We start from the raw sequence: 28,000 nt of genomic DNA, 5'->3' as shown, positions 1-28,000 counted from the left end.
CCATAGACGGCAATACAAGTGTATTGCCGTCTATGGGAGATTGTATACATTACTATTGCGGAGTGTCATAGACCAGCCGCGATAGTAATATATATCTATGACAGGCCTCGGAGCCTTCATTAGGCTCCCGGCTGTCATCGGAACAGGTCGGCTCCTGCGGCCTCGCCGTGCAGGAGCTGGCCTGCATCACTAAAGGTATGGGGCCGCTAGCTAAGACAGTCCCCAGCATCTGCTGTAATAGACCGGCGGATGCCGGGGAGTGTTTTAGCTGCCGGGGCCTGCAGTATTGTCACACTCCTGCCGCTGAAGAAAACCAGCGGTGGCAGTAGCGCGGCCATGCTGTAAATCCACTCCTCCCCCCACATTCGGACTATAAGACGCACCCTCATTTTCCTCCGAAATTTGGGGGGAAAAAAGTGCGTCTTATAGTCCGAAAAATACGGTACTTGTTTCTCTTCTACCCATTCAGAACCAGAGTATTTTTAGTCTTCAGAACCAGATATTTTTAGCAAGTGTTAGGAAAGTTAGTGCTGTAAATATATTTGTTGTTCATGAACAATACAGGTTTCTTTTCTTAGAATTTTCAAACATTTTACTGTATTTTCCATACCATAGGTTTTGATGCACTGTATTATGTGTCCAATTTATAGTAATTGGAGTTGGGGCTAGTGATAGTAAGAGTGTTTCCCATTATTATTGTTATTTTATGTAGATTGTGAGCCCCATATAGGGATCATAATGTACATTTTTTTTTCCTATCAGTATGTCTCTGGAAATTCATGCAAACACGGGGAGAACATAAAAACTCCTTGCAGATGTTATTCCTGGTGGGAGTCAAACCCAGGGTCCATCACTGCAAGGTTGCAGTGCTAACCACTGCGCTACTGTGTTGCCCCTTGTTTGCCATTATTTCTGAGTGTGCCCTTTACATGAACACAAATAGTACGTGAGTCGCCATATGGTGGCTCTGTCTACTAACATTTGCTTCTAGGGGAGAATGCTTCTGAGCTAGGAATTGGAGTAGTATTCATATCTTGTATCATTTATGCCAGTATCTTGGTAAACGAATATAACTGTGCCATGCTGTTAAGGTCACAATCCCTCCCTACGCCACACACTTTTCTGAAAAGTCGTGAGCATGATTTAACCTTATTTTTGCTTAAGTGCACAACAGTTTGGGTCTTTTCCATGCCAGCAGAGCAGTATACACATTTTAATGAATTAGGCCCTATTCACATCTGAATTCAGGTTTCTGTTCAGGGAGTCCGCTTGGGGACTCCCAAACGGAAACCTATACATAAAAAAGTAGTTACTTATGGAAACCTGCAGACCCCATAGACTATAATGGGGTCCATGTGGTTTCCTCTCGATTTCCGCACAAAACATGCAGAGACATAAGTGCTGCTTTCCTTAGGTAACCACTTTTTTATGCGTATAGGTTTCTGTTCCCCAAGGAGACTCCCCAACTGGAAACCCAAAGGCAGATGTGAATAGGGCCTGATCAACTTTTTGTTTAATTGAGCTAGAATTCTGGCATATTTAGCTTAGTAAATCTCCCCATTATATGTCCCCATATAAAATTGCATATAGACTGCACAGTGCATAAGCCATATTACAGCCCTGTACAACATAGATTATAATATAACTGAGTAATTGAGTGCAAAGTGCGTGTGCACTATTAATGTAATGTGGGTATACAAGATGGTTGTACTGCTTCTTGGGAGATGTTCACATGCTTCTGGAGAGCATTTGGAGATGCTTCTTTTTTAGCATGTTCAGCTTTCTGAAAAAAATTCCTCAGGCCTGTTTTTGAAGCTGAAGACCATCAGAAAATTCTGAATAAAAAAACTCTCTTCGAAAACCTTCCAGTGAACATACCCTAAAGATAACATCACACAAAAAATATAAATGAGGGGCCACACAGTGGCTCAGTGGTTAGCACTACAGCCTTGCAGCACTGGAGCCCTGGTGTTCAAATCCCACCAAGGGCATAAAACCATCTGCAAGGAGTTTGTATGTTCCCCCCATGTTTGCATGGATTTCCATCCCATATTCCAAAAGACATACTGATAGGGGAAAATGTACATTATGAGCTCTATGTACATTATGAGCTCATATATATACATGAACAATTATATTAAAACTTGTGCATGTAATCCTAAAACTATATCTGCAGATATAAACACTATGGGTTATGACCTGATTGTTTTGCAGCTCTAACTATAATAAAAGAGTAGACACGGCAGAGGTTTTATTATATACATGCATATAAATCCAGTATATTATGCAATCAGTAAATGAACAACTAGTTCAGCTATTATTTTCTTTCCCAGTAACCAAATATAACGTTGTGCAACTTTTAGTTCCCAGGAATCTTGCTGGTCAGGAAAACCTGTGCAGGATTCCAAGACGCCTTTTCCTGGTGTGTAGACTTCAGTGCACAACCTGTCTGCAGAGAGTGAACATCCAGTGCTGGTTTTCCAACAGTCCTGCCCTCTCGCTTAATACACACATCTACTGCCAGAAAAGTCAACTGCAACTTTAGAAAATGTACCTTGGTATAAAATGCGTCTCAAAACATGTTCCTAAACCTGGCGGACTGAAAGGCAACCCTCTTAGTATATCGTGCTGGTTTACTGGAAAAAGGACAGGATTTAAGGGACAAATCTATTGTCAGAGGAATTCCTCCCAAGTTTGTGGAAGGATTAGAACACCACCAGCCTGCTCTGGCACAAAATACAAACATCTCAGATCCTACTCCTCTGCCTGTCTCCAAAACTATGAGCAGGTGTTCAAGGCTTCTGTGCAAGACCCTGAAAGAGTATGGGGGAGGGCAGCCGAAAACATCACATGGTTTAAGCCATGGACTAAAATTATGGACAACTCCAAATCTCCCTTCACAGAATGGTAAGTATGATTTTACATTCAAGTACATTTTCTTTATTTCCTATGTAATGACTTATAGATGTATGCATCCACCGTACTTCCCTCAAGCTGGACCTAGGGTTTTCAGACTGGTTCTGATCCGACCCGGGTTCATGTGATTGAAACTACCTGTGAAAACTGTCGAGGAGGCAGAGTGACCTGGAGGATGAATGGAGCATGTTCTGATCACGTGACCTGGGGCTGGAACCGGATCGGAACTCCCAGGTCCAGTGTCATAAAATCAGAGGTAATAAGGTAAATTTACACTGAATTCCTATATTTAGAACTTTCTGGAACTTGCAGATCAGCTCAGTAAGTTTCTCATAAGCTAGAAATGGGGGTACATGCACTTATTAAACTGAACCATTATCGACTCTCATTTTAATAATCAATGGTGTGAATGTGTCATTTTGGTTAGAGAAAAAAGTGTCAGGGGATTGATAAAATTGTAATTCTGCATGACTGTTATTTCTTTTTATGCCATCAAACCAGAACTGACATTAATAAAATGTACTCCACTGTGTTAACTCATTCTTGTATCATGCCATATATTTACCTTGCTCACGCTATATACATCACACATAGCGCCATACATGTACAGCACTGGGTTTTCTCTGTGTGCCCTATTAGCAGCAGATGTACTGTAAGCTATATACTACACTTGGCATCCTGCTACAATGGCTAGGATCAAAGATTGATCTGATCCATTTAACCATTTATATCTCAGTTTATGCCAAAACAGCATCTGGTCATTAAACAGAGGGAGTTGATTATCTGCGTCAGGGCCAGGACAAGCCATTGTGGTGAAGATTAAGTGAACTGTGCTCCCAAATAAACTTTTAACATATACTGTCCATTTACACACACTAGGTCATGACCTTCAAACACAGCTATCCTTATTACTGTTGTATCACACCCCAAAAATAAATGTATACCGTATTCAGAGTTCACTCACCAGAATAAATACAGACCTCAGAATTAGCACAGTCATCGAAATTCTTATAGACAACAGAATGAGCACTAACTCTATACCTCAAATAAATGGAGACCCCAAAATAGTGTCAGGTTAGACCCATAACAGACTTAAAGTCCATGAAGACTCCAAACTTCATTTTAAATAGAGATTCCAAGCCAGATTCCTTTAAAAAGTACAGACCGCTGACCAAACAATAAAATAAATTCAGACCCTTAAATAACCACTAAATTCAGAAGAAAAGGATAAAAAAAATTCCCTATATGATTCATATCATAGCTACAGAACAAGACAAATACATTATAAAAGCAATATACTCTTCTCTACAGCAGCAACCATGGGTTTTTTTTCTCCCCTCTAAGGGGGCATTCACACGGAATTTTTGTGCGCTGATTCTGTTGCAGAATTCGCGTCAGCATCCACACGGAAATAAAGCCTCCCATTGCCTTCAATGGGTTCCACGCAGAAAACGGAACCTATTGAAGTCAATAGGAGGCTTTTTTTCTGTGTCCGAATCTGCAACAAAATACTCTTGTGTGAATGCCCCCTAATCCTCGTGCACCTAAGCCAGGAAGTCTAGGAGGAGAGGAAAGGATTTAGGTTGCACAATCTTTGTCTATACAGTGGGTGTGGCTATTTTGTTGGAAGGAATCCCCCAAGTAAACGACAGTATTAAATATATAATACTAATACTACCACTAGTACCAACTGTAATGTTGCCAACTGTAGTACCGCTGGTGCCAGCAGTAATGGTTCTAGCAGTAGTATACACACAGTGACACCAGTGGTCTGTATCTCACTAACTCACAGTAACAACAATGCAACCCAGTACAGCTCAGGGCTCATTCACATCTGCGTTCTCCTCTCCGTACTGCAGATTTCCGTTTCCTGCATAAAACAGAGGCAGGAGACGGAAACCTGCAGGAGTCTTTCTCACCCATTCATTTGAATGGGTGAGAAAGCTGTCCGGCCGTGAGCGGCAGTGAGCGTTTTATGCTCTCCGCCGCGAAACCGGGTTTTATAATCCGGACACAGTCGGACATGCAGTACTCTGTATCCGGATTTAAAAAACCGGTTTCGCGGCGGAGAGCATAAAACGCTCACCGCCGCCAGGACCGTCATCCCAAGACACTGGCGCAGCCCTACCCCTCCCTCCTTGATTGAGTTCCTTCAGGAGTTCCTTCTTATTCAGCGGATGGAGACCTTGGTGGCGGAAGATTCCCCTGACTATTCCAAGTTTGAACTTCGTTGGCGTCCCTGGGTTATGTTCCAGGAATCGTCTGCCTTCTCTACTGCCTTCGCATGAGTGTGACATGGCCGTCTGTTTTCTTTTCCTTTTCTTCTTTCCTTCTTTTGCTTTCGTTGAGGTTCTTTTAGTCTTCGTCTTGTGTTTGTTTGTTTGTTTCTTGTCTATTCCTTTTCCCTTTTTTCTTTTCTTGTTGGGCTATATCTGGTTTGTGCGGAGGGGGGTCTTTTTGGCCTCCCAGCCCGCGGATTTATATGCTTCTTCATTGTTGCTCGACTTCATTTTTGTTGTCCGTTTTGTATTTTATTGAAAAATCTTTAATAAAACCCGTTTAAGCATAAAACGCTCACCGCCACTCACGGCCGGACCCGGTCTGTACTTTCCGTCTTCTGGCATGCAGAAGACGGAAACCACAGAACGGAGACCCTGAACACAGGTGTGAACCTAGCATCACCATATTTTCCCAAACTGCTGAATGGGATATATTTTTAGTTGTGTTTTGAAGATTCCCCTCTTTCCTACTTCACTGAGATATTATACATATTAATTTTTCCAGAGCTTTGGAAAGCTGAATAACAACCAATGGATAAGTATTTTTATATCAAACTTCACTATTGCCCCAGTACTATACGCCTTTGCACCAAAATCATATCAGAGCTTTCCATATTTGCCTTTTCGGGTTCCCAAGAAAGCTGGGTAACCTACCGGTCTGTGCTGTAATATTACACTCAATGGCACTCCATCATAGCATTGTAATGAATGGGAGCTAAGCTTCCTGTGATGTCATGCCCATGCTTCTAGCCATTCTGTAGTTGGCAGTGGCAATGCACAAATATCGGATGCAGTTCCTGCACACTGAATGTCTACAAGATTTCAGCAGTTAATCCTGCAGACATAGCTAAACATGAAATATGTAATGCATCATTTATTATTTTCTTAGTTTTCAGGGTTTAGGATCCCTTTTATATTCAAAATAGATATGGCGAAAAACTGAAATCAGACCCCAGAATCAATAAAGACCTAAATCAAACCACAAAAACTAATCTAAAGCCCAAACATGACCCCAAAATAAATATAATTGCAAGTTCCAGACCCACAAAACAAGTACAGACCCCACAATAACTACAGTCCAAATACTGAGTATGAATAGAGACTAAGAATTACCCTGTTATACAGAACACGAGAGGTAGTACTGTGCGCTATATACAGGGCAAGAGAAGTGGTATTGTACAGTTTCTATAAAGCGAGGCCAAGAGAAATGGTAGTGAGCAGTGTCCATATAAATAGAACAAAGGAAGGGGTACTGTGCAATGCCTATATATACAGAACAACGGACAAGATACTGTGCAGTGTCCATATACGCAGAATAAGGGCAGATATTTTTGGATTACCACCAGCATACAGTACATGGCAAAAGAAGTGCTACTGTTCAATGTCTGTTGAGAACAATAGACATGGTACCACATATAATAAATCATGCACACATTTTACCATACCTCCCAACTTTTGAAGAACTGAAAGAGGGACAAAATGTGCGGAGTGCGTAGCGTTAGCTCCACCCACTTTTATGTTAACCCCACCCATTCTCATTCATTTTTCATGTGCCCCCACACAGTATAATCCTCCTACAGTCACCCGTAAATTATGTCCCTCCTCTATCTCTCCCCCAGTTTCATATACACCCTTCATCTGCCCCCAGTTTCATGTCCCCCCATCTCTGCCCTCAGATTCATGTCCCCCCATCTCTGCCCCCAGATTCATGTCCCCCCATCTCTGTCCCCAGATTCATGTCCCTCCATCTCTGCCCCCAGATTCATGTCCCCCCATCTCTGCCCCCAGATTCATGTCCCCCCATCTCTGTCCCCAGATTCATGTCCCTCCATCTCTGCCCCCAGATTCATGTCCCCCCATCTCTGTCCCCAGATTCATGTCCCTCCATCTCTGCCCCCAGATTCATGTCCCCTCCATCTCTGCCCCCAGATTCACGTCTCCACATCTCTGCCCCCAGATTCATGTCCCCTCCATCTCTGCCCCCAGATTCACGTCTCCACATCTCTGCCCCCAGATTTATGTCCCCCCATCTCTGTACCCAGATTCATGTCCCCACATCTCTGCCCCCAGTGTCATGCCGTCCTCTCCTTCATCTGCCCCCAGTTTCATGTTCCACCTCAATGTCTACACACAAAAACCACTTAAACTCGCCATTTCCTCGCTCCCCCGCTGCTCTCTCCACAGTCTCGCTAACACAGTTGTAGGCATCACATTGCGCCTACACAGTCACTAGCCGGAGTGCAGCGGCAAAGCAACAAGCTGAGCTGTGACAGCTCCTTGCTTTAGTCGCGTATGTATTCAACTCAGATCTGCGTCCTCCAGACGCAGATCTGAGTTGAAATTGGGACATACCTCCCTCCAACCGGGACTGCGGGACACGTCACCGAAATAGTGAATGTCCCAGGAAATCAGGACGGTTGGGAGGTATGTTTTACACATGGCTCCTTCTGTAGGCCTCTCCTATGCATGGAGTCTTCCTGTTGCTTTGATCTGGAGACCTCTTGGTCCTGTTACTATATGATCTTTCAGTCACAGGGACAAGTAGACTGCAGACAGGAGGCTCCTTCATATGCCTATGTTTGTGAGTATCATGGCATATTTCAGGTTCATTCTGTTTTTTTCAGTAAAACCACAATGCACAATATTTCATGCATACAGGGCATTTTCAGAGATGCAGGGCTTACTACGCTCGCCCCTTCATGTCTGAAGATGGCACCCTAGAAGGCGCATTCAAAGATCTCAACTACAAATCCCATATTGATACTAAACAAAATTTCAATAAAGTGTATGTGAAAAACTGTTTTATTGCTACGTTTTATGTTAAAATGTTTTTCTGTTGAACACACCCGCCAACACTAACACCAAAAAAGTCCTTTGTATCCTAAATTAGTATAGTAGAGAAAGGATTATACAATTTGTTTGAGTATTTGTGCTTTTTATTCATCACATGTGAAAATATCCATATAGACTGAACTCAGAGTGATGTTTCAGTCACACAGTGACCTTCATCAGACTCTTGATCAAGTAGCTCAGAGCAAAAAGAAGAAAGCACAGAGCACAGAGAAGACATTGATGGTGCAGTGTAAATCCTTTCTCTACTATACTGTACGAGTTGTGACCCTATCCACACTCACATTCTTCAAACTCTGATACAATGTGAAAAACATATTTTTTAAATAACTTGAAAATCTGCAAAGAAATCCAGATCGTATGGATTTGTCCATGATTTTAGCTCTTTACATTACACAATAGTAGGTAAAATCTGACAGACATTTACAATAAGAAAAATGTATCCTTGTACCATATTAGCCAGTGGATATGTAAAGGTTGAGAGTCCTCAGTAGTTTGATACCTTTTTAATGGCTAACAAAAAATGATGACATATTGCAAGCTTTCAGAACTAGACATTTACAAGCGATAGTGCTTGGTGCTGATACTAATATATGCAGAATGGTTAGAATCTGCTACTGATATTTTACCCCTTATGTGAAGTGTTTTTTTAAAAGCCCCATTGTACTGTACTTTCTTGCATACTTTCAGTTTTTTTGCCTTGCATACTTTGTGACTACCTTGTGCCAGGGACATGCCAGCTGATTTAATAGAAGAACTGTCAGGGGCATGCTTATCTAATAGAGAAACTACTAGGGACATTCTCAGCTAAAATACAAGTACTGCTAAGCCAAGAGAACTGCCAGAGGCATGCTCATCTAATGCAAGAACTGACAGGGGCACTCTCGGCTAATAGAAGAACTGCTAGGGGCATGCTTATCTAATAGAGAAACTACTAGGGACATACTCAGCTAAAATGTACTATTAAGCCAACAGAACTGCCAGAGGTATGCTCATCTAATGCAGTGGGAACCCCCCAACCGACTACCAAATGCATTGGCAAGCAGTGTGCAGTGAAAGTACATGGAACCTATAGACTATAATGGGGTCTGTGTGCTTTCTGCGTGCTGCCTGCACGAGTCATACGGACATGAAAGTAGATCACAAACTGCTTTTCTGTCCATATGTTCCGGGCGAATACTGCACGGCACGGAAAGCACATGGACTACATTATAGTCTATGGGGTCTGTGTGCTTTCACTGCATACCACTTGCCAATGCGTTCGTAGTCCATTCGGGGGGTTCCCCATGTGGACTTCCCAAACGGATTACCAAACGCAGATGTGAACAAGGCATAATAGAGAAACTACTAGGGACATGCTCAGCTAAACTACATGGGCTGCTAAGCCAACAGAACTGCTAGAGGCATGCTCATCTAATGCAAGAACTGCCAGGGACACTCTCGGGTAATAGAGGAACTGCTAGGGGCATGCTTATCTAATGCAAGAACTATCAGGGCTATAATGACTGCTCTGTGAATACGGTACTTACAAAGTACAGTACTTTACATAAACATGTATGTGTTAAAGATTGACTTTGTGGCTCCAGCTTAATAAATGGGCCCTTCCCAAATAAAATAATAAGCAGCCAGGAACATGCTCAACTAATGCAAGAACTCCCAGGAGCATGGTCAGTTAAAATAAAAGAACGGCCAGGGACACCTTCACCTAATGCAAGAACTACCAGGGGTACTCTCACCTAATAGAACTGTTAGGGACATGTTCACCTAAGAGAAGAACTGTTTGGGGCATGCTCAGCTAATAGAAAAACTGCCAAGGACAAGCTCAGCTAAAATACAAGAACTGCTAGGGACAAGCTCAGCTAATACAAGAACTGCCGGGGCATCCTCATCTAATGCATGAACTGCCAGGGACACACTCATCTCAGCAACAACTGCCAGGAATACATTATCCTTTTTACTTGGTGTTTATAGTACTTGGCCAGTTTACTTATGTAATCCTTGATAGTAAACAGAGAAAAAATCTCCTTCCTTCTAGTTTGTGTGTTATTAGTGGGCCACCATGTGGCTTGGCGAGCTTCCAGAATCTTCAGCGATTCCCGGAAACGTGTCACAGAGAACACTGTAATCTAGACCTTTTGAACAGAAAACCAACTAGATTTGCTGAACTGAAATGTTAAGGGCAAAATTATTTCAAGCAGTTCAATACAAAATGTATCAATGTCACAAGAACATGGCAGGGCCCACTTAACAACACAATTCTATCAGTGGAGTAGATGGGGGGTGGGGTGGGGGTATCATTTTTCATGGAAAAAAATTATAGTGAACTAACTAGCATAGTTCAGTGGTTTGGTTATATCCAGTTGGCATACACTAACATGGAGTATACGATATAAACTATTCTGTAGTTCAATGTAGGCATGACACATTGTGGTACATTATTAATAGGAAATGTTCCCCTATGTGGTAAAATCGGTTAAGATCTCATAAGCAGCAACTGCATGAAAGTGTGTTTCATGCCTGACTACAGTCGACTACAGTTAGGGCTGTGTGTGAGAAACAGCAAAACATGTACAATATACAAGCCACAAAATGGACCGGAATATGACACAGAAGTAGACATACTGCCTGTGATCAGCCAGTTCAGGTACACAGGGGCCCAAAGGAAGAGGGGGGCCTAGTCAGGAAACTGATACAAAGCAGTCTGAATAGCATATGTGTCTGTACGCTGTACTTCATGGATGGTTTGTAATGGGGGAAATAGGGGTTTACAACCCAGGGCCCAATGTTCTGTAAGAAAGTCATCCCTTATTAAAACTCACCCCCACTGTGTCTGCTGGAGACTCCAAATTTCTATAATGCCGGGCACCCTGACATAAGGTTCTCGGGATGTAGTGGCTATTACTTATGTATGCATACAGTGCAGATCTCTAATCCCTGTAGGTGAAAGGTAGTATACGCAGGATGCTGATATGAACCAAGTACATACTGTATGTCTTTCTTACTTGTACATGCAAAATAAATATTTCAGGTGTTGTAACATGTTTTGTTCTGAAGAAAATGGGCCAAAGGTTCCCTGCCCCTATAACTGTTCCCTGTCTCTACCACCATCTGAATAACAGCTTTTACAGCTCTGTGACACGTAATAAAGTCTAATATTATATTGCAAGCCTTCATAACCATCTACATTAGTTATGTATATTGGTGAGCCTAGTGCAAAGGTTTCATAAGTACCCCCTTCCCCCATCATCACCATTTACCATTTAAAAATAACCAACTTGCACAAATTATATTGCTTTCTTAGTGGCCCTCATACTGTATAATGTCTCTCTAGTGACCTCATACTGCAGTTGCCTCCAAAGTTAATTGTCCCCTTGCTGTTGACCCCACTGCCTAGTCTCCTACCAAAAAAAAAATTCTCACTTCTCCTATCTCCCCTGCTGTCTCGGGTTCAGGGAGCTCCAGGCGCAATGTAAGTGACATCATCAAATCGCACCTGCAGCTCCAAGGGAAGAGAGGAGATGAAAGGTGAAGCAGGGAGAGGACGGCTCCTGCTTCATCATTGTCTGCCACTCATCGGTATTCTATGTACTGGCTTGAGCAGCCGAGGAAGAGCAGGAAAGCATACGCAGGGCTCTCACCCTGTCCCTAGGGGACCCCCATTACCATAGGGTCCGGTGCAAGAGGATCGTTGGCCTTATTGTTAAATTGGCCCTGCCTCTGCCTCTAGGTGAAAGGCAGTATACGCAAAGTGCTGACATGAAACACTTACATACCGTGTGTCTTCTTTTTCTTGAACATCCAAAACAAATATTTCTGGTGTTGTAAATGGGCTAAAGGTTCCCTGCCTCTATTGTAACCTCTGTACGCAAATATATTGAACAGTCCAATATGCTTTTGGTGTCAGGCAGCAAACAGATGTGTAACTTGGACCTCTGTGTGTAGTGCAAACAGGAGCCTTTCGGATATTCGTCGTAATCCTTTCTTATTGGCATTCATATTCTGTACAGCTAGTTTATTCTGGCGGGGTATCAATAAATGCTACTAGCATTGCCACATCAGAAGCCTTCGTATAGCATGCTCTCCTGACCACCATGCTTCCACTCTATAGACTCTACTCGGGACTTCTGCGTCCAGACCCCTAATCTGCAATCCTATAATTAAATGCTACCTGCAGCTCTTGGACAATGCTGGTCTAATATCACCACGCCTCTCTTGGCTTCTGGATCCCTTCACTTTCCCCCAGAACACACCTTAAACTCTGGCATTGAGCAGCCAGTGGTCTCTTTGATATATATATTCCTTAATGAGAAAAAAACATTATTTACAGAACCACCTGTCCTTTACCCTGAATTTTTTTTTTTCTTTTTGGAAACTGATTGACTTTTGCTATGATTTCTATATATGCCCCTGCCTGTAGGTGAAAGGTAGTATATGCAGAATGCTGATATGAAACAAGTACATACTGTATGTCAATTTACATGAACATGTAAAATAAATATTTCAGGTGGTGTAACCAGTTTTACTGTGAAGAGAATGAGCCAAAAATGCCATGCCCCTGTAATTGTTCAATGTCTCTGCTGGCTTTATGTCTTTATCTGAAGAACCACTTTTACAGTATACTGTATATTATAAGTTCTAATATTATTTTGCAGGATTACATGACCAGATTTATTAGCTGTAGAGTTGCTATGGTAAGGGATGTATGTGTGAAATGAACCTATGCACAAAATAGAAGTGGGACTACAGAAATTAAAAGATATATTGTGATATCAATGGGAATACATTAGGTACTAAAGTTTCTGGTCCTTGGTAATTTCACATTATACATTTGTACCCTGCAAACTGCAAAATTATTCAGAAAAGGTTTGAGGAACATGTCAAAAAGCTCTGGGCGTTGGCATGGCCTCCAAGTTGCCTATATCTTAATGTGTTGAAGAGACCATCTCAGTCCATGGATGTCACACCTCACAATGTGCAGGACTGAAAGGATCTGCTGCATTTTGGTTCAACACACTACATAGCACCTTCAGAGGTCCTATAGAGTCCATGCTTTGAGTTGGAACTGTTTTGGTGGAATGAGGGGACCTACACAATATTATGGAAGTGGTTTTAGTGTTTGGTATTAGAGATGAGCGAGTAGTATTCGATTGAATATCGAATACCATTATAGTCTATGGGAACAAATGGGAATGTTGTTCCGGTTTCCATGGAAACCAAAGTTCGACACATTGGATCCTCCAAGTTCAGGAAGTAGCAGGATGAGGAGCACGAGGAGGTTTTTGAATTGAATTCAATGCAATTTTCCTGCGTGGTATTCGACTGATACGAGTATTCGATCAAATAGTAGTATTCGATCGAATACTATTTGCTCATCTCTAGTTGGTATATTAATAATGACATTTTCACAGAGTCAGTATTTATGTCAAGATTTGTATGTCTTCTGTGTTTTAGACCCACTGGATTTGGATTCAAATCCTACGGTAACCATGTTAAAGTGTCCTTAGTAGAGATGAGCGAGTAGTAGTCGATCGAATAGGTATTCAATTGAATATTACAGTATTCGAAATATTCGTTCTCGATCGAATACTACTAGCTAGTCGCAGTAAATATTCGATTCAGAGCCAGCATTGATTGGCCGAATGCTATGCAGTGTATAGCATTTGGCAAATCAACGCTGGTTCTGCAGCAGGCTCATCCTTGCTAGTCTGGAGAGCTGGCAGTTTGCTGTTACGAGGGAACTTACTTTTTATCAGCGCAACTTCAAGCGCTGTGCAGTTAAAGAGCAAGGTCCCCATAGACAATAATGGGGTCCGTGTGCTTTAACTGCACAGCGCTCCTCCTAAACACTCTCCTCCTGCTACTCGTGGACTTGGTGACTCTCCTTTAGTCAAATAGTAGTTTCCCCTGAAACGAGCATTTTTTCCCATAGACTATAATGGGTTTCGATATTCGATCGAGTAGTCGAATATTGAGGCTCTACTCAAAACGAATATCGAATCTTGAATATTTCACTGTTCTCTCATCTCTAGTCCTTAGGCATTGTACAGTATTATGGTATTATATTGCTACACACTAACTAGATAGGGATACTATACTGTGATACTAAAACTGATGCTACCAAACAGTACTGAAATACACCTAACTAAATAATACGCCATATTGCCCCTGAACAATGTAGTATACACTGCCTAAATGTACTATACTGGAGCCAAATAAGAAAGAATAGAGTGCTGAAAAAGATGCAATACTGGACTCAAACACTGTACAATATTTAAATAACGTCATATGGTATCATATATACCGTACTATACAATATACAAATAATGTGCTATACAATGTTCCTGCAAACCAGTATCTTATGTTTACTCTCAGTATATTTGTTCGTGGAAAAATAAATGTTCAAGGTTAGCCTTTCCATCAGAAGTGTTCTTATATATGCTATGGCCCAGGACTCGATAAATATCTTCACCTTGAGAAACAGAACGTAGCATGTTACCTTATCATGTGTTGTTGGCTTTAAATAAAGGGAGAATCATTTTGCCTGCAATCACATGTACTGAAGGTAAAGTGCAGAAAAGGGTAAACATTAAAGGGGTTTTCCAACCTATTGATCTTGTCAACCTATCTTTATTATCAATATCAGATTGGTGGAGGTCCAACAACCAAAGATCATCTGGAACAACACAGTCGACATAGCCAGAAGCAGACAGCTCAATAAATGTATTGACTGGTACATATTACCGTGTATAATATGGTATACTTTAGGGCAGTGGTCCACGATATATGGGTTGCGACCCTTGGGGGGATGTGTAAAGACTGCCAGGGGGTTGCAAGACATCAGAGGTAATTAGGTTGTGTATAGGGTTGAACCGATCTTGAGATTTCAGGATCGATTTTAAAATCCGATTTCCAATCATTTTCCAGCCGATAGCGAACGTAAAATTTGCTCGATTGCCGATTGGGATCCAATTTTTCCCGATCACTGTACCCTAATTGTATATTATATATACAGTGGGGTTGAGCCGATCTTGAGATTCAGGATCGATTTCAAAATCCGATTTTTCCATCATTTTCTAGACGATCCCGTTTCCAATCGTGATTGTGAAATTTGCTCAATCAACGATCGGGATCCACTCTGTCCCAATCCCGATCGCTCAACCCTAGTTATATGACACTGCATTATAGTCCCAATATGGTAGCTAATAAAGATGAGCTTCCATATCTGTAGCAGAACATTGCACAGCCTTCAGTGGTGAGCCTGAGGAATGTGAATGAAAATAAAATAAATAATATACAGTAAAAAACCATTATGCCCTGACCTGGGCTTCTTTGTCCCAGCATCTTCTTTGAGTCTCTTTTGATGTCTCACACCCTGGAGGCACAATCACAAGAGACCCCAGAGTACAATAATGCACACGAAAAAAAAACAGGGTGGTGAGAACCTCACAAAATATTTATCGAAACAAATATTATGGGGCTTACCTATTTCTAATAATGAAGAGGCCCGAGGCATTATACTGTGTAGGCCATGGTGGAGTATTATAGGTCATCACAGGATGGGTCATAAATTTTTGGTTAACAGGATTCCGACACCTAGATTCTGCACCAATCAGCTGATCCAGCTGCCGCTGGGTGAGAAACCTATAGAGATGTACAGAGCTCGAAGAGGCTCTACCCCTATTCAAGTAATAGGTGGATGGGGCTGCAGCTCTGTGCCTGTTAATTGAATAGAAACAGAGCTACTTATGGCAACTGGATGCACTGATGAGTGTGCGGTATACGTATGATATGAAATACTTGGGACTGGAAAACCTTTTTGAGATGAAAAGTTTCTTCTAGCCAAAGGAACACTTTGGACTGGTAGGATTACAAATTGCAGCAGCGGCGCTTGGTTTTGGCAACCAAGTTCTTCTAAGTGTTACTTGCAAACTTTTTCAGAGCAGATCATGGGTTGACTATGCGGATACATTTTGTCATTACATTGCTTTTTTTTATGTTCTGGAAAAAAATATTCAATGCTTATTGTGCAAGTGTGCCTTGTGGTAGTTAAATAACATATGGCAAATATGGAGCAGACTACTGATATTTTGTTTTTTTATGTCTTTTTGACCCTTAAAAGATAAATAGAAATGGCTGGACAACCATATTAAGCTACAGGTTAAAGCATAATGTGTAGTGTGCTGGATAAACTTTCACATTGTAGTTTGGTAGAGAAAGCTTAGGGTCATTTAGATAAATGTGTAAAGATAACCAATAACTGCGAGTAATAAAAAGGTATTAACCCTTATAAAGGACACGCCTGTTCAACACGAGACTTTGCTTATGTTGGTGCTGCTATAGGACTCCTCATGTCTTCAGAGCTCCAATCAGAGGCAGCCAGTGTCGGAGCTCAAAATCACACCACTTTTCTACTCCTGTCTGACACCGCCCTCTTGACAGTACAGAGACTAAATAGTATATCAGACACCAAAGATAACAGTATTGATTGCTCAGGAACAGTGAGGACAAGAAAAAAAATTCCAACTGTGCCTGAAACAGTGGAACAGCACATATTAATTGATGTAAAGAGAAGGACTTGTTGGAGGGGGTGAAAGGTCCTCTTTATAGGGAATCCCTTTTTAAACTAAATACACGTAGGAATAACCTTAAGAAAGACAATTCTTCTCTTTATTATTCTGATCTGCGCTGTCATTCCTTAGCAATATCTTCTTGTTTCCTTATGTAAATGAGTTCTCTCGCAGAACTGGGGGTGTTCTCAGTGTTGCTTGAAAACTCATCAGCAACAGCCTCTGTCTTCTTCTTGCGCAATCCTCTTCTCTTCTTCAAAATGCGCTGACTGTGCATGTCCGTTGGCCATTTTTCCTGTGGACAGCAATGTGCAATCGGCACTTTGGAACGAAGAGCAGAGGAGCGCACGAATAGAAGGTGGAAGTCTATGGTTTTTGCAGGTAACTGCTTTTTAAGTGAACAGGTTCTCCATCTTTTGGTTCCCCATGGGGACCCAAATGATGAAGACCAGAATGCTAGAGTGAACCTAACGTAAGTGTGTGAACTGTTGACACTGAAGAAGCTCTGTCTATATAAGCATCAAGGGTGTTGTGCCTATACACAACCGCATCAGGTGAGGGGGCATTGGTCTTGTTCAATTACAACCGGCCCATTATTGTGGGTAATGCACGAGGGTCCGCTCGGTGTGGCTCTTCTTTTTTCTCGTTTTCTCTCTATAGTATTTTCTCCCTTCATTATGCACATAAGCCCTGGACGTTTGCCATTACTGTTCTAGTACTTTAGTTGGCAGAAATATGACCACATAAATACCGTTAATGATCGCTACTGGAAAGCTGTAGACATCATTAAACTGACCATATTGCTAAATCTGTGCTTTGTAATTGTTTCAGCTAGAACATATTTTACCATAGTGTTATCTCACTTCTAAATATGTCAGTGTAGGCAATTATGTCTTCTAAGATGAATAGACTGAAATATCCAAAATGCCCGAATAACCAGTTAGAAATATGCAGAAAGTTCTTTCCTGTTCATTATTCTGATTGACGTTTTTTGCCGGCTCTAATTGTAGTCATTTTTTGTAAAGCTTCAGTCTTCAGGGATGCTGTCCTCTTGGGACGTATTTACATTAGCAAAGCCTTTCATCAGAAAGCAAAACAGTTTTTCTACTACACATCGAGCTCTGCCAGGGAGATACCGGACATTTTTATCTTTTTGCTTTTATCTCTTTCTTGATAAATCTCTAGCAATGTGTAATATATTCCGAACAAATGAGTAATGGTTAGTTATTTCTTCAGGTCTTTCGCATTATATATGTCAATTGCATCATTCTTCTCCTAAGCATTAAACGAAGCCTTTCGCACACAACCACATGCTATCTGTTGTTTTTATGAGATAGCATTCATTACTATGTCCCTTGCACACAAATGCATGTTTCACGGGTCCATGTGAGGGACCACGAGCTCGGGATGCAAAACTTAGGTCATCTCCTATTCCTGTACATTTTACGATCCAGACTAATTTATTGATGTGTATGGGTCTGTGGAAAGCACGGGCGACGTACTTTTGCCATGAAAAATATAGAAAAAATGTTCCAGCATGCCACAATAGATAAATCGTAACCTTTACTTCATATCAAAAAAGGTAAAAAGGGATATTACATCACCCATTCAGGACACATGATCATGATGGAGCTTACGCATTTCAGGACGCATACACGTCCCTTAGTCATAGCCATAGTACTTTTGCCATCCATGTGTCACCTATTTAGTTTATCTATGGAGCCATACATGTACGAGGTTTTGTGAATGTAGCCGAATAGCCAACATAGAATGGAAATGGAAGCGTTAACTACGCCCAGCTTTCAGATTTCACTAAATGATTGATTATTCTATTGATTGGCTTTTTAATGAATACTTTGACCAGGTGAATTTTTTTATCTTATTTGCGTGTAAAGTCCATGTGTATGATATAGGAGATCAGAAATGGGTTTTTCTGATTTCTGTTGCATCAAAAAAGTGCAACATTTGGTGTGGGTTTTTTTGCAGCAGAATTCTTTGAAAAATCTCTGAGGGTGTCCCACTGATTTTACCTCTTGCAGGGTAAAGTGGGAAAGGTGTAGTGAAGCCTGCAGTATAAACTGGCATGCTGCGACTGGAACACCTGCACCGTGGGAGTGGAAACAGTTCTGTTCCTATTCAAGTAATAGGAATGCAGCTGCAGCCTCATCTACTGTGTAGCATTGGCAATGGGAAACTGCAACTCTGTTCCTATTACATGAACAGCAAATATTTTGCTTCTGGTGTCTGGAGGCAGCCAAATCAGTGGATCTATGAAGGGACCAGGATTGAGACCCCCTGCTGGTATGAGATGCACCTGAATTCTCAAGAGGCTCTGACCTCTTACTAACTAACCCGTTCACTTCTGCCTTTGGTAATCCATTCGGGGATTCCGCATGGGGACCCCCCGAGCGGACTACCGAATTATGCAGACATGAAGGTAGATCACAAAGTACTTTTCTGTCCGCATGTTCCATGCAGACACCGCGTGGAGAGCACTTTCACTGCACACCGCTTGGCAATTCGTTTGGTATTCTGTTTGTGGGGGTCCCCATGCGGACTCCCCGAACGAATTACCAAACGCAGATGTGAACAAGGGGTTAGCTTCACTTGCCAGAATTGAAATCTTTGCCAGTCAGGAAGTCGCTTGTATTTCAGGTATAACTCATTCGCTTTCTAACCTAAGTAATAGTAAATTTCTAAAAAATGTGATTTGTTTATTTATTTAGGACCACAAAACAAGCATGCCTTTTATGTAAGTCCTTTGCGGTATTTGTGTGTTGTTACTCAGAGTGTTCTCTTTGGTAGAACATAGTAACGGAGGGATCTAAAGCGAAAATTGCCCTTTTTGACCTACAGTACTATATAACTACTGGGCAATTACATTTGTTTCCCTGGAAACCTCCATTATTATGTGATGGACACAAGTATGCCACTAAAACATCATGCTGTGCCAGGAACTATTGGCAAGAAAATTCTATCTTTAGTATACACATCCCTAAAATCATAGACATTTTCTGTTTCCTTTGCACCCTGTATTAGAGCTTGTGACTCCCATTATAGCATGTTACAGCTACTAGTAATGGGCAGATATCACAGGGCTTATCCAACTGAATTAAATTAGTTTGCCTTGTACGTTATACTTTTGAGAGCTGATGACTGGTATGTTTTTTACTGTTTTATAAGATTACATAGTACGTGGCTGGTTATCAAAGTGAATCTGTCAAGTCTCCTATGCTGAGAGCAGCATATGGGGATATATATCATTTTCTATTATTTAACATCAGGATTTGAAGATAAAACCTTAGTGAGGTTCCGCTTAAGCTGGCCATACATATTCTTCAACTGTTAGTCAAATGCTTGTTTGGCTGAGTTATTCCACTCGGTCTTTCATACACATGTACACCTGGCTAGGCTGAGTATGTATGTGTAGTCAGTGGGGAGTAATGTGCTGTTAGATACAGCTTATGAAGTAGTTCAAATGGTTTCACAACAGATGTTATGGAACACCACTTGATCATTAAGGGCTCGTTCACATCTGCATTGGTAATCCGTTCTGGGAAATCCACATGGGACCCCCCCGAACGGACTATCAAACGCATTGGCAAGCAGTGTGCAGTGAAAGCACACGAACCCCGTAGACTATAATGGGGTCCGTGTGCTCTCCACGCGCTGCCCGCACAAATCATACGGACATGAAAGTACTTTGTGATCTACTTTCATGTCCGCATGATTCATGCGGGCAGCGTGTGGAAAGCACATGGACCCCATTATAGTCTACGGGGTTCGTGTGCTTTCACTGCACACTGCTTGCCAGTGTGTTCAGTAGTCCGTTCGAGGGGTCCCCATGCAGACTCCCCGAACGGATTACCAAATGCAAATGTGAACCAAGGGTAACATGCCAAGATGTCCTTTAGAACTAGGTTAGGTAATAGCCAGCCCCTTTCACCTGTTTAGCAACAAGTTTCCCACCTTGGAGAGTGTCCAGGGTGTCTCGGTAAGGTTGTCTGAGCTTTGCCACCTCCTGTGAGCTACTAAACAGATCGGTATGGAAATGCACGCCAGATCTCACAATACAAGATGGCGCATGCATTGGATGGTCAGACAGTCGTGCTAGACTTGAAGGATTATTTAAGCACTTTCTTTATAGAGCAAAGTTACACATGAAAATTAAATGGAGGCTATTATGTATAGCCATTTATTACACTAATAAAATCTGCTGTCTTTTGTGTTGTAGGTTTATCGGTGGAGAACTTAATGTTTGTTACAATGCTCTTGATCGTCATATTGAAAGTGGAAGAGGGAATCAAGTTGCAGTTATCCATGACAGTCCTGTTACAGACTCCAAACAAGCTATCACTTACCAAGAGATTTATGAACAGGTACAGTATGGAAATAAGTTGGCGATAACAGTCAGCTATCCTTACGAACCCTAATGTACATGCATGTTTAGCTGTGCTATAAATGTGGAGACAGGAAAAAACCTGTGCCAAGGATCTCTAGAGGCAGCATATCTCCACTGGGAACTAAAAAATTGGCCATGGGTGAAAGCCAACAATTTGATCCTTCTTTCCAAAACATCTGCTGATGTAAGAAATTCAGGGCACCCCCATATAAACTGGATGGTTTAGTTCAGACAACATTATGGCCAGTGCGGTGTGTTAAAGCAGTATGTTCCTCACAAGCTCATGTGAATTTCTTCAGAGGTTCACTCATAAAATAATGCAATGCAACTTTCAGAAAAGAGTTGGTTGACGAGTGAGTGTTATTGTAATAGATTACAGGGTATTTAAAGGGGTTGATCAGGCAAAAATGAACAACCCCTTTTAATGTTTAAACCAGCTGGGGGCAGTGAAATTGTTTTTAACAAAGCATACTCACCTGTTCCCAATGCTCCAGTGTCCTCTCACGTATCCCGGTTTTTCTACTCTGGTGCTGCAGGTAGTGACATTGCAGGCCCTTCGCTCACGTGACCACTTTAGTTGTGTGTCCATCACACACCTACTGGAAATCACTATTTCAATTTTAGTCTATGAGAATCTGACTTGCATAGAAACCATGGAATTGTGTCTCGTATGGGATCCCCTTTGCAATGGAGGGGAGTAAATTCAGTAGTATATAACATTTCTGAATTCATCTCCCGAATCCAGCCTAAAAGCATAGCAGGCTGAGGAGAGATGGGATTAAAGACAACTATACCAAATTTCAGACTTTGGGTAGCAATTTATCTTTTTCCAATTGTACTACTTAATATTGCCTTTTTACAGTCAGTATTACCGTAAATAAAACCATACTACTGTACATGCACAATTGAGTTTGGCACTTAAATAAAATCATAATCCTATATCTACAACCTGAGTGTAAAAATAAATAAATGAGATAATATGAATTGAGAAATTGTATAAAAGCGATCTGTTGTTTGTATCTTCTGCGCTTGTTAGCAAACGTGCAAGATACACAATGTCAAGTTCACTAGGCGGAAATCTTCTTCCACCAATTATATTATGTCCTTCAGCACATTTCCTAACACTATGCGTTGTCCTAGCTGTACAAGAATACTGTGGCATTTATTCTACTCAAGGTGACAGCCTGTCTATTAGCCGGCATAACGCAGAATAGAAATATCAGGATTTTGCCATGTTTATTTGTTCATAAGCCACATATCATTTTGGTGGTTTTTATGATGGGTTTGTTATTCTCTATGACAAGGCTTTCTGAATACAGTAGTAAATCATAGAAGAGTTTTTAATAACTATGAATAATTCTACCCCATCTGATATTACTGAGATAGTGTTCAAGATTCCAGATTATCATCCAACAGACAACTATGCAATTTAGTTCAAGTACTACAGTACTTTCTGGGGAAAAAAAATCTATCTATCTATCTATCTATCTATCTATCTATCTATCTATCTATCTATCTACTGTGTGTATAAAAATATATATATATATTTGGCTTCTTATATTATTTAATACTTAAAAGGAACTTGTCATCATAAAAATGCTGTGTAATGTGCAGGCAGCATATTATAGAGCAGCAGGAGCTGAGCAGAATGATAAATAGCTTTGTCGGAAGAGATTTATTTATTTGTCTATGTTATTAGATTGTGGGGATAACGTCTTTCCTTAGGGAGAGACCACCTTCTCAGGTGTGTGGAGACTTATAGTCATAGTTGCTCCACTAAGGAACATGGGAAGAATATGCAAATCTGTCTCCCAAGATGTAAACAGGGAGACAGTGCCTCTGTTATGCTGCCCTCTATAGCAAGCACCCTGAACACCATGCCCGACTTCCCAGAAGCCTTTGCTGCATGACGCGAGGTTATAACCAAATCAATTTCTCAGCTACGGACGGCACCGTTTCTGTCTCTTTGGACGTCATCAGCACAGCATAGAGAGAAATGATTTGGTTTAAGTGAGAGGCTGAAAGACCAGATTGTGGGGATAACGTCTTTCCTTAGGGAGAGTCCACCTTCTCAGGTGTGTGGAGACTTATACAGCCATAGTATGTTACTATGTTATTAGTAATTGAGTCAAGTGGGCAGTCCTAAAAGTGATTGACAGCTATCTCTGTGAGCATAACTTTGATTAAAAATATTCAAATCTATTCTCCAGGATGTAATTAGGAGAACAGTGCCTCTGTATGCTGCCCTCTAGGGACAGCCCCCTTAACATCATGCATGACTCAGTTAAAAAGCCTACTGACATGATGCGGGGTTTATTGCCAAATTAGTATTTCTATTCCAAAAGGAACAGATTCCCAGCTATGGACAGCACTGTCCATATAATTTTGATGAGATGCTCATTCTGTTACTTTGGGTATACTATTGATAAGCTCTAGTTGAGTGCACCATTCAGAGGTACATGGCCTATGATATCTATGTTTCCTTCTAGGTGAATTGACAGGGAGGCACCATGTGGTTGTGGCCATGTCACCATTAAATGAGCAACATATTTGTCAACATGGTGCCTCTGAACTACAGCATGCTATTAAAGGTCACCCAAATGTACACACTCAACAGCAATACCTTCTGCATCTATTAGATACTGTTTATTCAAGGGATCTGATAATAGAATTCCTTTACTGTATTTAATATGATTTTCTTTTTTTATTCTCATACTCTGTATAGCATATACCCTACCCAAGTATATATTCATGTATTCGATCTGGTTCATGAACTACCAAAACAACACTAAAAAATGTCATCCAAATATGTTGTAGAAAATGATAAAAAGGCAGCTGTAACTAAAAATACATAGAAATATACCGTAAATTAAATAATATATACCGTACATGTGCGATGCATGAAACAAAATTGCAGTTAAGTGCTGTGTCCCCTAACTCGAATAACACTAATTCCTATCCATTCATGTCTGTTATATTACATTATAAGACTGTCACATCTACATACAGCTTTAGTTAGAAATTGTCATATGTTATTAGAATAGCCTTTCTGTGCTGTGGAATGTACAACTTGTACGCCTATGTACAAGGTCAACACGAAGGTTTTCTCCATAGCCAACCATCCATAAGTTTTATTCTGTTCACTATGACTTTATATGTAGGGCTGCTTTACTGGAAAAAGCTTTCCCACTGATACATAACCCAAACCTCTATCTTTTTCAGGTGTCCAGACTAGCTGGTGTTATGACAAAATATGGAGTCAAAACAGGAGATAGAGTCGTCATATATATGCCAATGATACCCCAGGCAATGTACACCATGCTGGCATGTGCAAGAATTGGTGCTATACATAGTCTGATATTTGGAGGGTTTGCACCCAAGGAATTATCAGTACGCATTGATCATGCAAAGGTAAGTGTGTTTGATCTGACTTTCATCCTGCTATAATAATTTTAATTATCCTGTTTGATATTTAACAGTACCTCCAGTTATAAACAAAAAAAAAAATCACAAGAAATATCTTAATAAAAGAATATGTTTCCTCTTCCATTGACAAGGTTGACTTTCCACATGGAAGCCTATAGAGATAGGAGGAAGAGGCTGCTGGTGAGAAAAAAAAAAACCCCACACAAATAACTGAAGCTGCTAAGCTCTGCTACACTGTGAGTTATAAAGCTCTTTTAACACTGCTATATCTTTCAAGATAACCCTCTACTACTACAAAGAATGAGGAAGAAAATCAATCAAGCCGACACCAGCCTCCTCCACCTCCACTCTCCATAGACTTCTGTGTGAATTTGGAGTTCAAATAATAATTGGAAAAGGAACATACCGTATTTCATTGATAAGATATATTTCAAAGAGTCTTATATTCACATGTACTATTCATTTATGAAAAGTTATTTTACAGTTCTAGGTATGCTTAATAGTATTTACTTTACTTTACTTAACATTTACTTTAGCTAATGTAAATCTATCTTTCCACAGCCAAAGCTTATTGTAACTGCATCGATTGGCATTGAGCCAGGCAGGAGAGTCCAATACATTCCTCTTGTAGAAAAAGCACTAGAGATGGTGCAGCACAAGCCTGAAAAAGTACTGGTCTTCAGCCGACCAAACATAGTAAGTTGTAAGTCATCGAAAATTCTCCTGCTAAGGTCCCTTGCACATGACTGTCCATGTGGGTCTGTGGAAAATGGGAAGGATAGCACACAGATGACATCTCTGCAAAGTCCATGTTTTCCATAGGACCCATCAATGGAATAGACAGACTGAGCTGCAAAAAACAGGTGGGGATATATATATATATATATATATATATATATATATATATATATATATATAGGGGTCCGCAAGCTATCTATTATTATGCATCCATAATAAGGGATAGCATACAGACCAAAACTATGGTTGTGTGCCTGGGGCCTAAGATATTATTCTTTTACCTTTCTCCTTCCAGGCTAATAGGAAGTAATAAAGCTGATAAGGAAGCACACACTAGAAATGGTATTCAGTAGGATTATTCTATTTTTTGGCTGGGAGTGTCAATGAGCAACAGAGAAAAACTTCTCACAGCAAAATCCAATTTAAAACATTTCTATTCACTAACTAATGGAAATGAATTGAAAACAATGACCCACATTTACCAAGGTCCATGCACCAAAATTCTGCCATATGTTGCATCATGTTTTTGGAGCAAACCAATTGCTATTAATTATAACTTTTATCATTGTTTTTTTGTCAAAAAGAACTAATGCTTGCACCTTGCTAGACTCTTAGACAAGTTGCTGTGGTTTGTTTTTTTTTGAGTATTGAAACAGATTTATTAGTAAAATGTGCCAGTTTTATGGTGCAAAGTGATTGCCTAAAGTAGTGGGTTAGCAAGAGGAGAACAAGCAACTTCTAGCACTATGTGCCAAACACACAATGTGGGCAATTTATCAAACCATCTGCAGGCGATTTATGGTATAAATGGCCTGGCACTTTCTTGTGCCAAAGATGCACCACATTACTCATTCTGTGCCTTACCTGCCACTTTCTGTGTGTGTGAGCAAGTTGAGCCAAGGCCTCAGCCCAACATATTTATTATAACTCACACCACAAAACTGGAAATCTATGCCAGCCAGAGCCTCTTAATAATTTAGGTGCACTTCGTGCCAGTTGTGGACTTTAAGGCTGGTGTAGGAAGTGCCATTCTTAATATATTCTCCCCATATGTGCCACGGTGATGAATTTGGGGCATCTTCTGACTGTAGGTTGTAAGTTAATGTTGTCTAATAGTATATTCAGAGCTAGAAATCTAAATATGCCTAGTGGCTGTAAAGAAGTGTAGAAATAGCTTGCAACATGAAACGGTGCACAAGCGTTATCTGAAGCAGCAACTGAACATAATACATTCTTAAAATAGACTACATGTACAGCAGATGTAAAGCTGGCTGGAATCTCTGGGGGAAAAAAATCATTCTTTAGGATTAGTAACTGACCCAACCTGCAGAGATGACTGTATTTCATGTATATATTCATTATAGCATCATAAAGCATCTAGCTATATGCCACTTGTGTGAGAAAGTTTTCCAATGAAAGAGAAATATGTCTATTCAGTGCGACCTACACCTTTTGAGAGGGTGCAAGTGGGTATCAGGGGTTTGGGTATCCCATGTCTTGTTTTGCTACTGATACCACACCATGAAATGAGCAAACATAGACACTTTTCATTCCCTTTGTCCTTTTGTTTTTTTAAAGAGGACCTTTTATGTTCTTGGGCACATGAGGTTTTATATACCACTAGAAAGCCGTTGGTGCGCTGAATTCAGTCCACTGTCGGCTTTCCCATTATGTGCCCTGGGACTAGAGTTATTGGTGCCATTACCAATGGCTCTTCACTGTCAGAAGGGCTTTCCTGACAGTCTAGCTGGGAACACCCCTCCTGACAGTACTGTCCCTAACTCTATACTGTCAGAGGGGCATTCTTTACTGCCCAACCATGATGCTGAGCCATGAAGAACGCTACTCCCAGTACTTGTCTATGGGCGAGTACTGTCAGGAGGGTGGGGGGCATTCCACACCGCTCAGCGGCATGGCTGGGCATTTCCTCTGACAGTATAGAACTACGGACAGTACTATGAGTAGGGGCGTCCTAGTTATTGGTAACGGCACCGATAGCTCTTCCCCCGGGGCACATGACAGGAAAGTCGACAGTGTGCTGAATTTATACATCTTTTAGTCCCAGAATATGGAAATAAGCCCTTGAGGAGGATATAATATGATGACTACGTAACTTGTTTCAACCCAAGTAATATTTGAAAGACTACTGGTGGTTTTCAGTTATGTTCTCAGTTATTTATCTAGAATGAAAGCAGATACAGTTGATTCTCAAAATACCAGATCCACTGTACGAAGACTGTAATCCCTAATTTCTACTTTTCATTATCCAATATGACAGACCATGTAACCTCTCTATATATTATTTTATGTTTAATTTTAATAGGAGCAAGTGCCCCTCACTCCAGGACATCATCTTGACTGGGCAGAGGAGATTGCAAAAGCGCGTCCACATGACTGTATTCCTGTTCCGTCTAGTCACCCATTGTATGTTCTGTATACATCAGGCACAACAGGACTGCCAAAGGTGATTTAGTATAAACTAAATATGGCACCACATTGGAGATCATAAGCTAAAATGACATGAAAAAATTGGATCTGATATTAAGTGTTTTTATTTTAGGGTGTTGTAAGAGGTACAGCAGGCTATGCAGTGATGTTGAATTGGACAATGTCTGCTATCTATGGGATGAAACCCGGTGAGGTAAGGGGAATCTTTGTTCAATGATGGGTATGATGTAAGAGCATTATAAACCCCACAGATTACATACATTGTATACTAATTATATCAGCAGTCCTATTAATATGTGGCCTCCCCTTTTAATAATCCAGTGGTCTTCAATTAACCATGTACTATGTCATTCCCACTTTTGGTTATTTGATGT

General features: G+C 40.9%; 1 protein-coding gene across 1 annotated transcript in view; it reads left to right on the top strand.

Moving 5' to 3' along the window:
• The first annotated feature begins 2,373 nt into the window (after nt 1-2,373).
• ACSS3 (acyl-CoA synthetase short chain family member 3) overlaps nt 2,374-28,000 on the top strand; it is a 52,124-nt gene continuing 26,497 nt past the window's right edge. Inside the window, exons 1-6 of the mRNA XM_075274527.1 lie at nt 2,374-2,907; nt 20,847-20,991; nt 24,237-24,425; nt 25,002-25,136; nt 27,502-27,642; nt 27,739-27,819. Coding sequence (XP_075130628.1) covers nt 2,549-2,907; nt 20,847-20,991; nt 24,237-24,425; nt 25,002-25,136; nt 27,502-27,642; nt 27,739-27,819 — 1,050 coding nt within the window. The 5' untranslated portion in view covers nt 2,374-2,548. The remainder of the gene's footprint in view (nt 2,908-20,846; nt 20,992-24,236; nt 24,426-25,001; nt 25,137-27,501; nt 27,643-27,738; nt 27,820-28,000) is intronic.

Source organism: Leptodactylus fuscus, chromosome 5 (assembly GCF_031893055.1).
Source record: "Leptodactylus fuscus isolate aLepFus1 chromosome 5, aLepFus1.hap2, whole genome shotgun sequence".
Classification (NCBI taxonomy): Eukaryota; Metazoa; Chordata; class Amphibia; order Anura; family Leptodactylidae; genus Leptodactylus; species Leptodactylus fuscus.
Note: the sequence above shows the minus strand (reverse complement) of the source record. Positions and strands in the feature narration are given on the sequence as shown.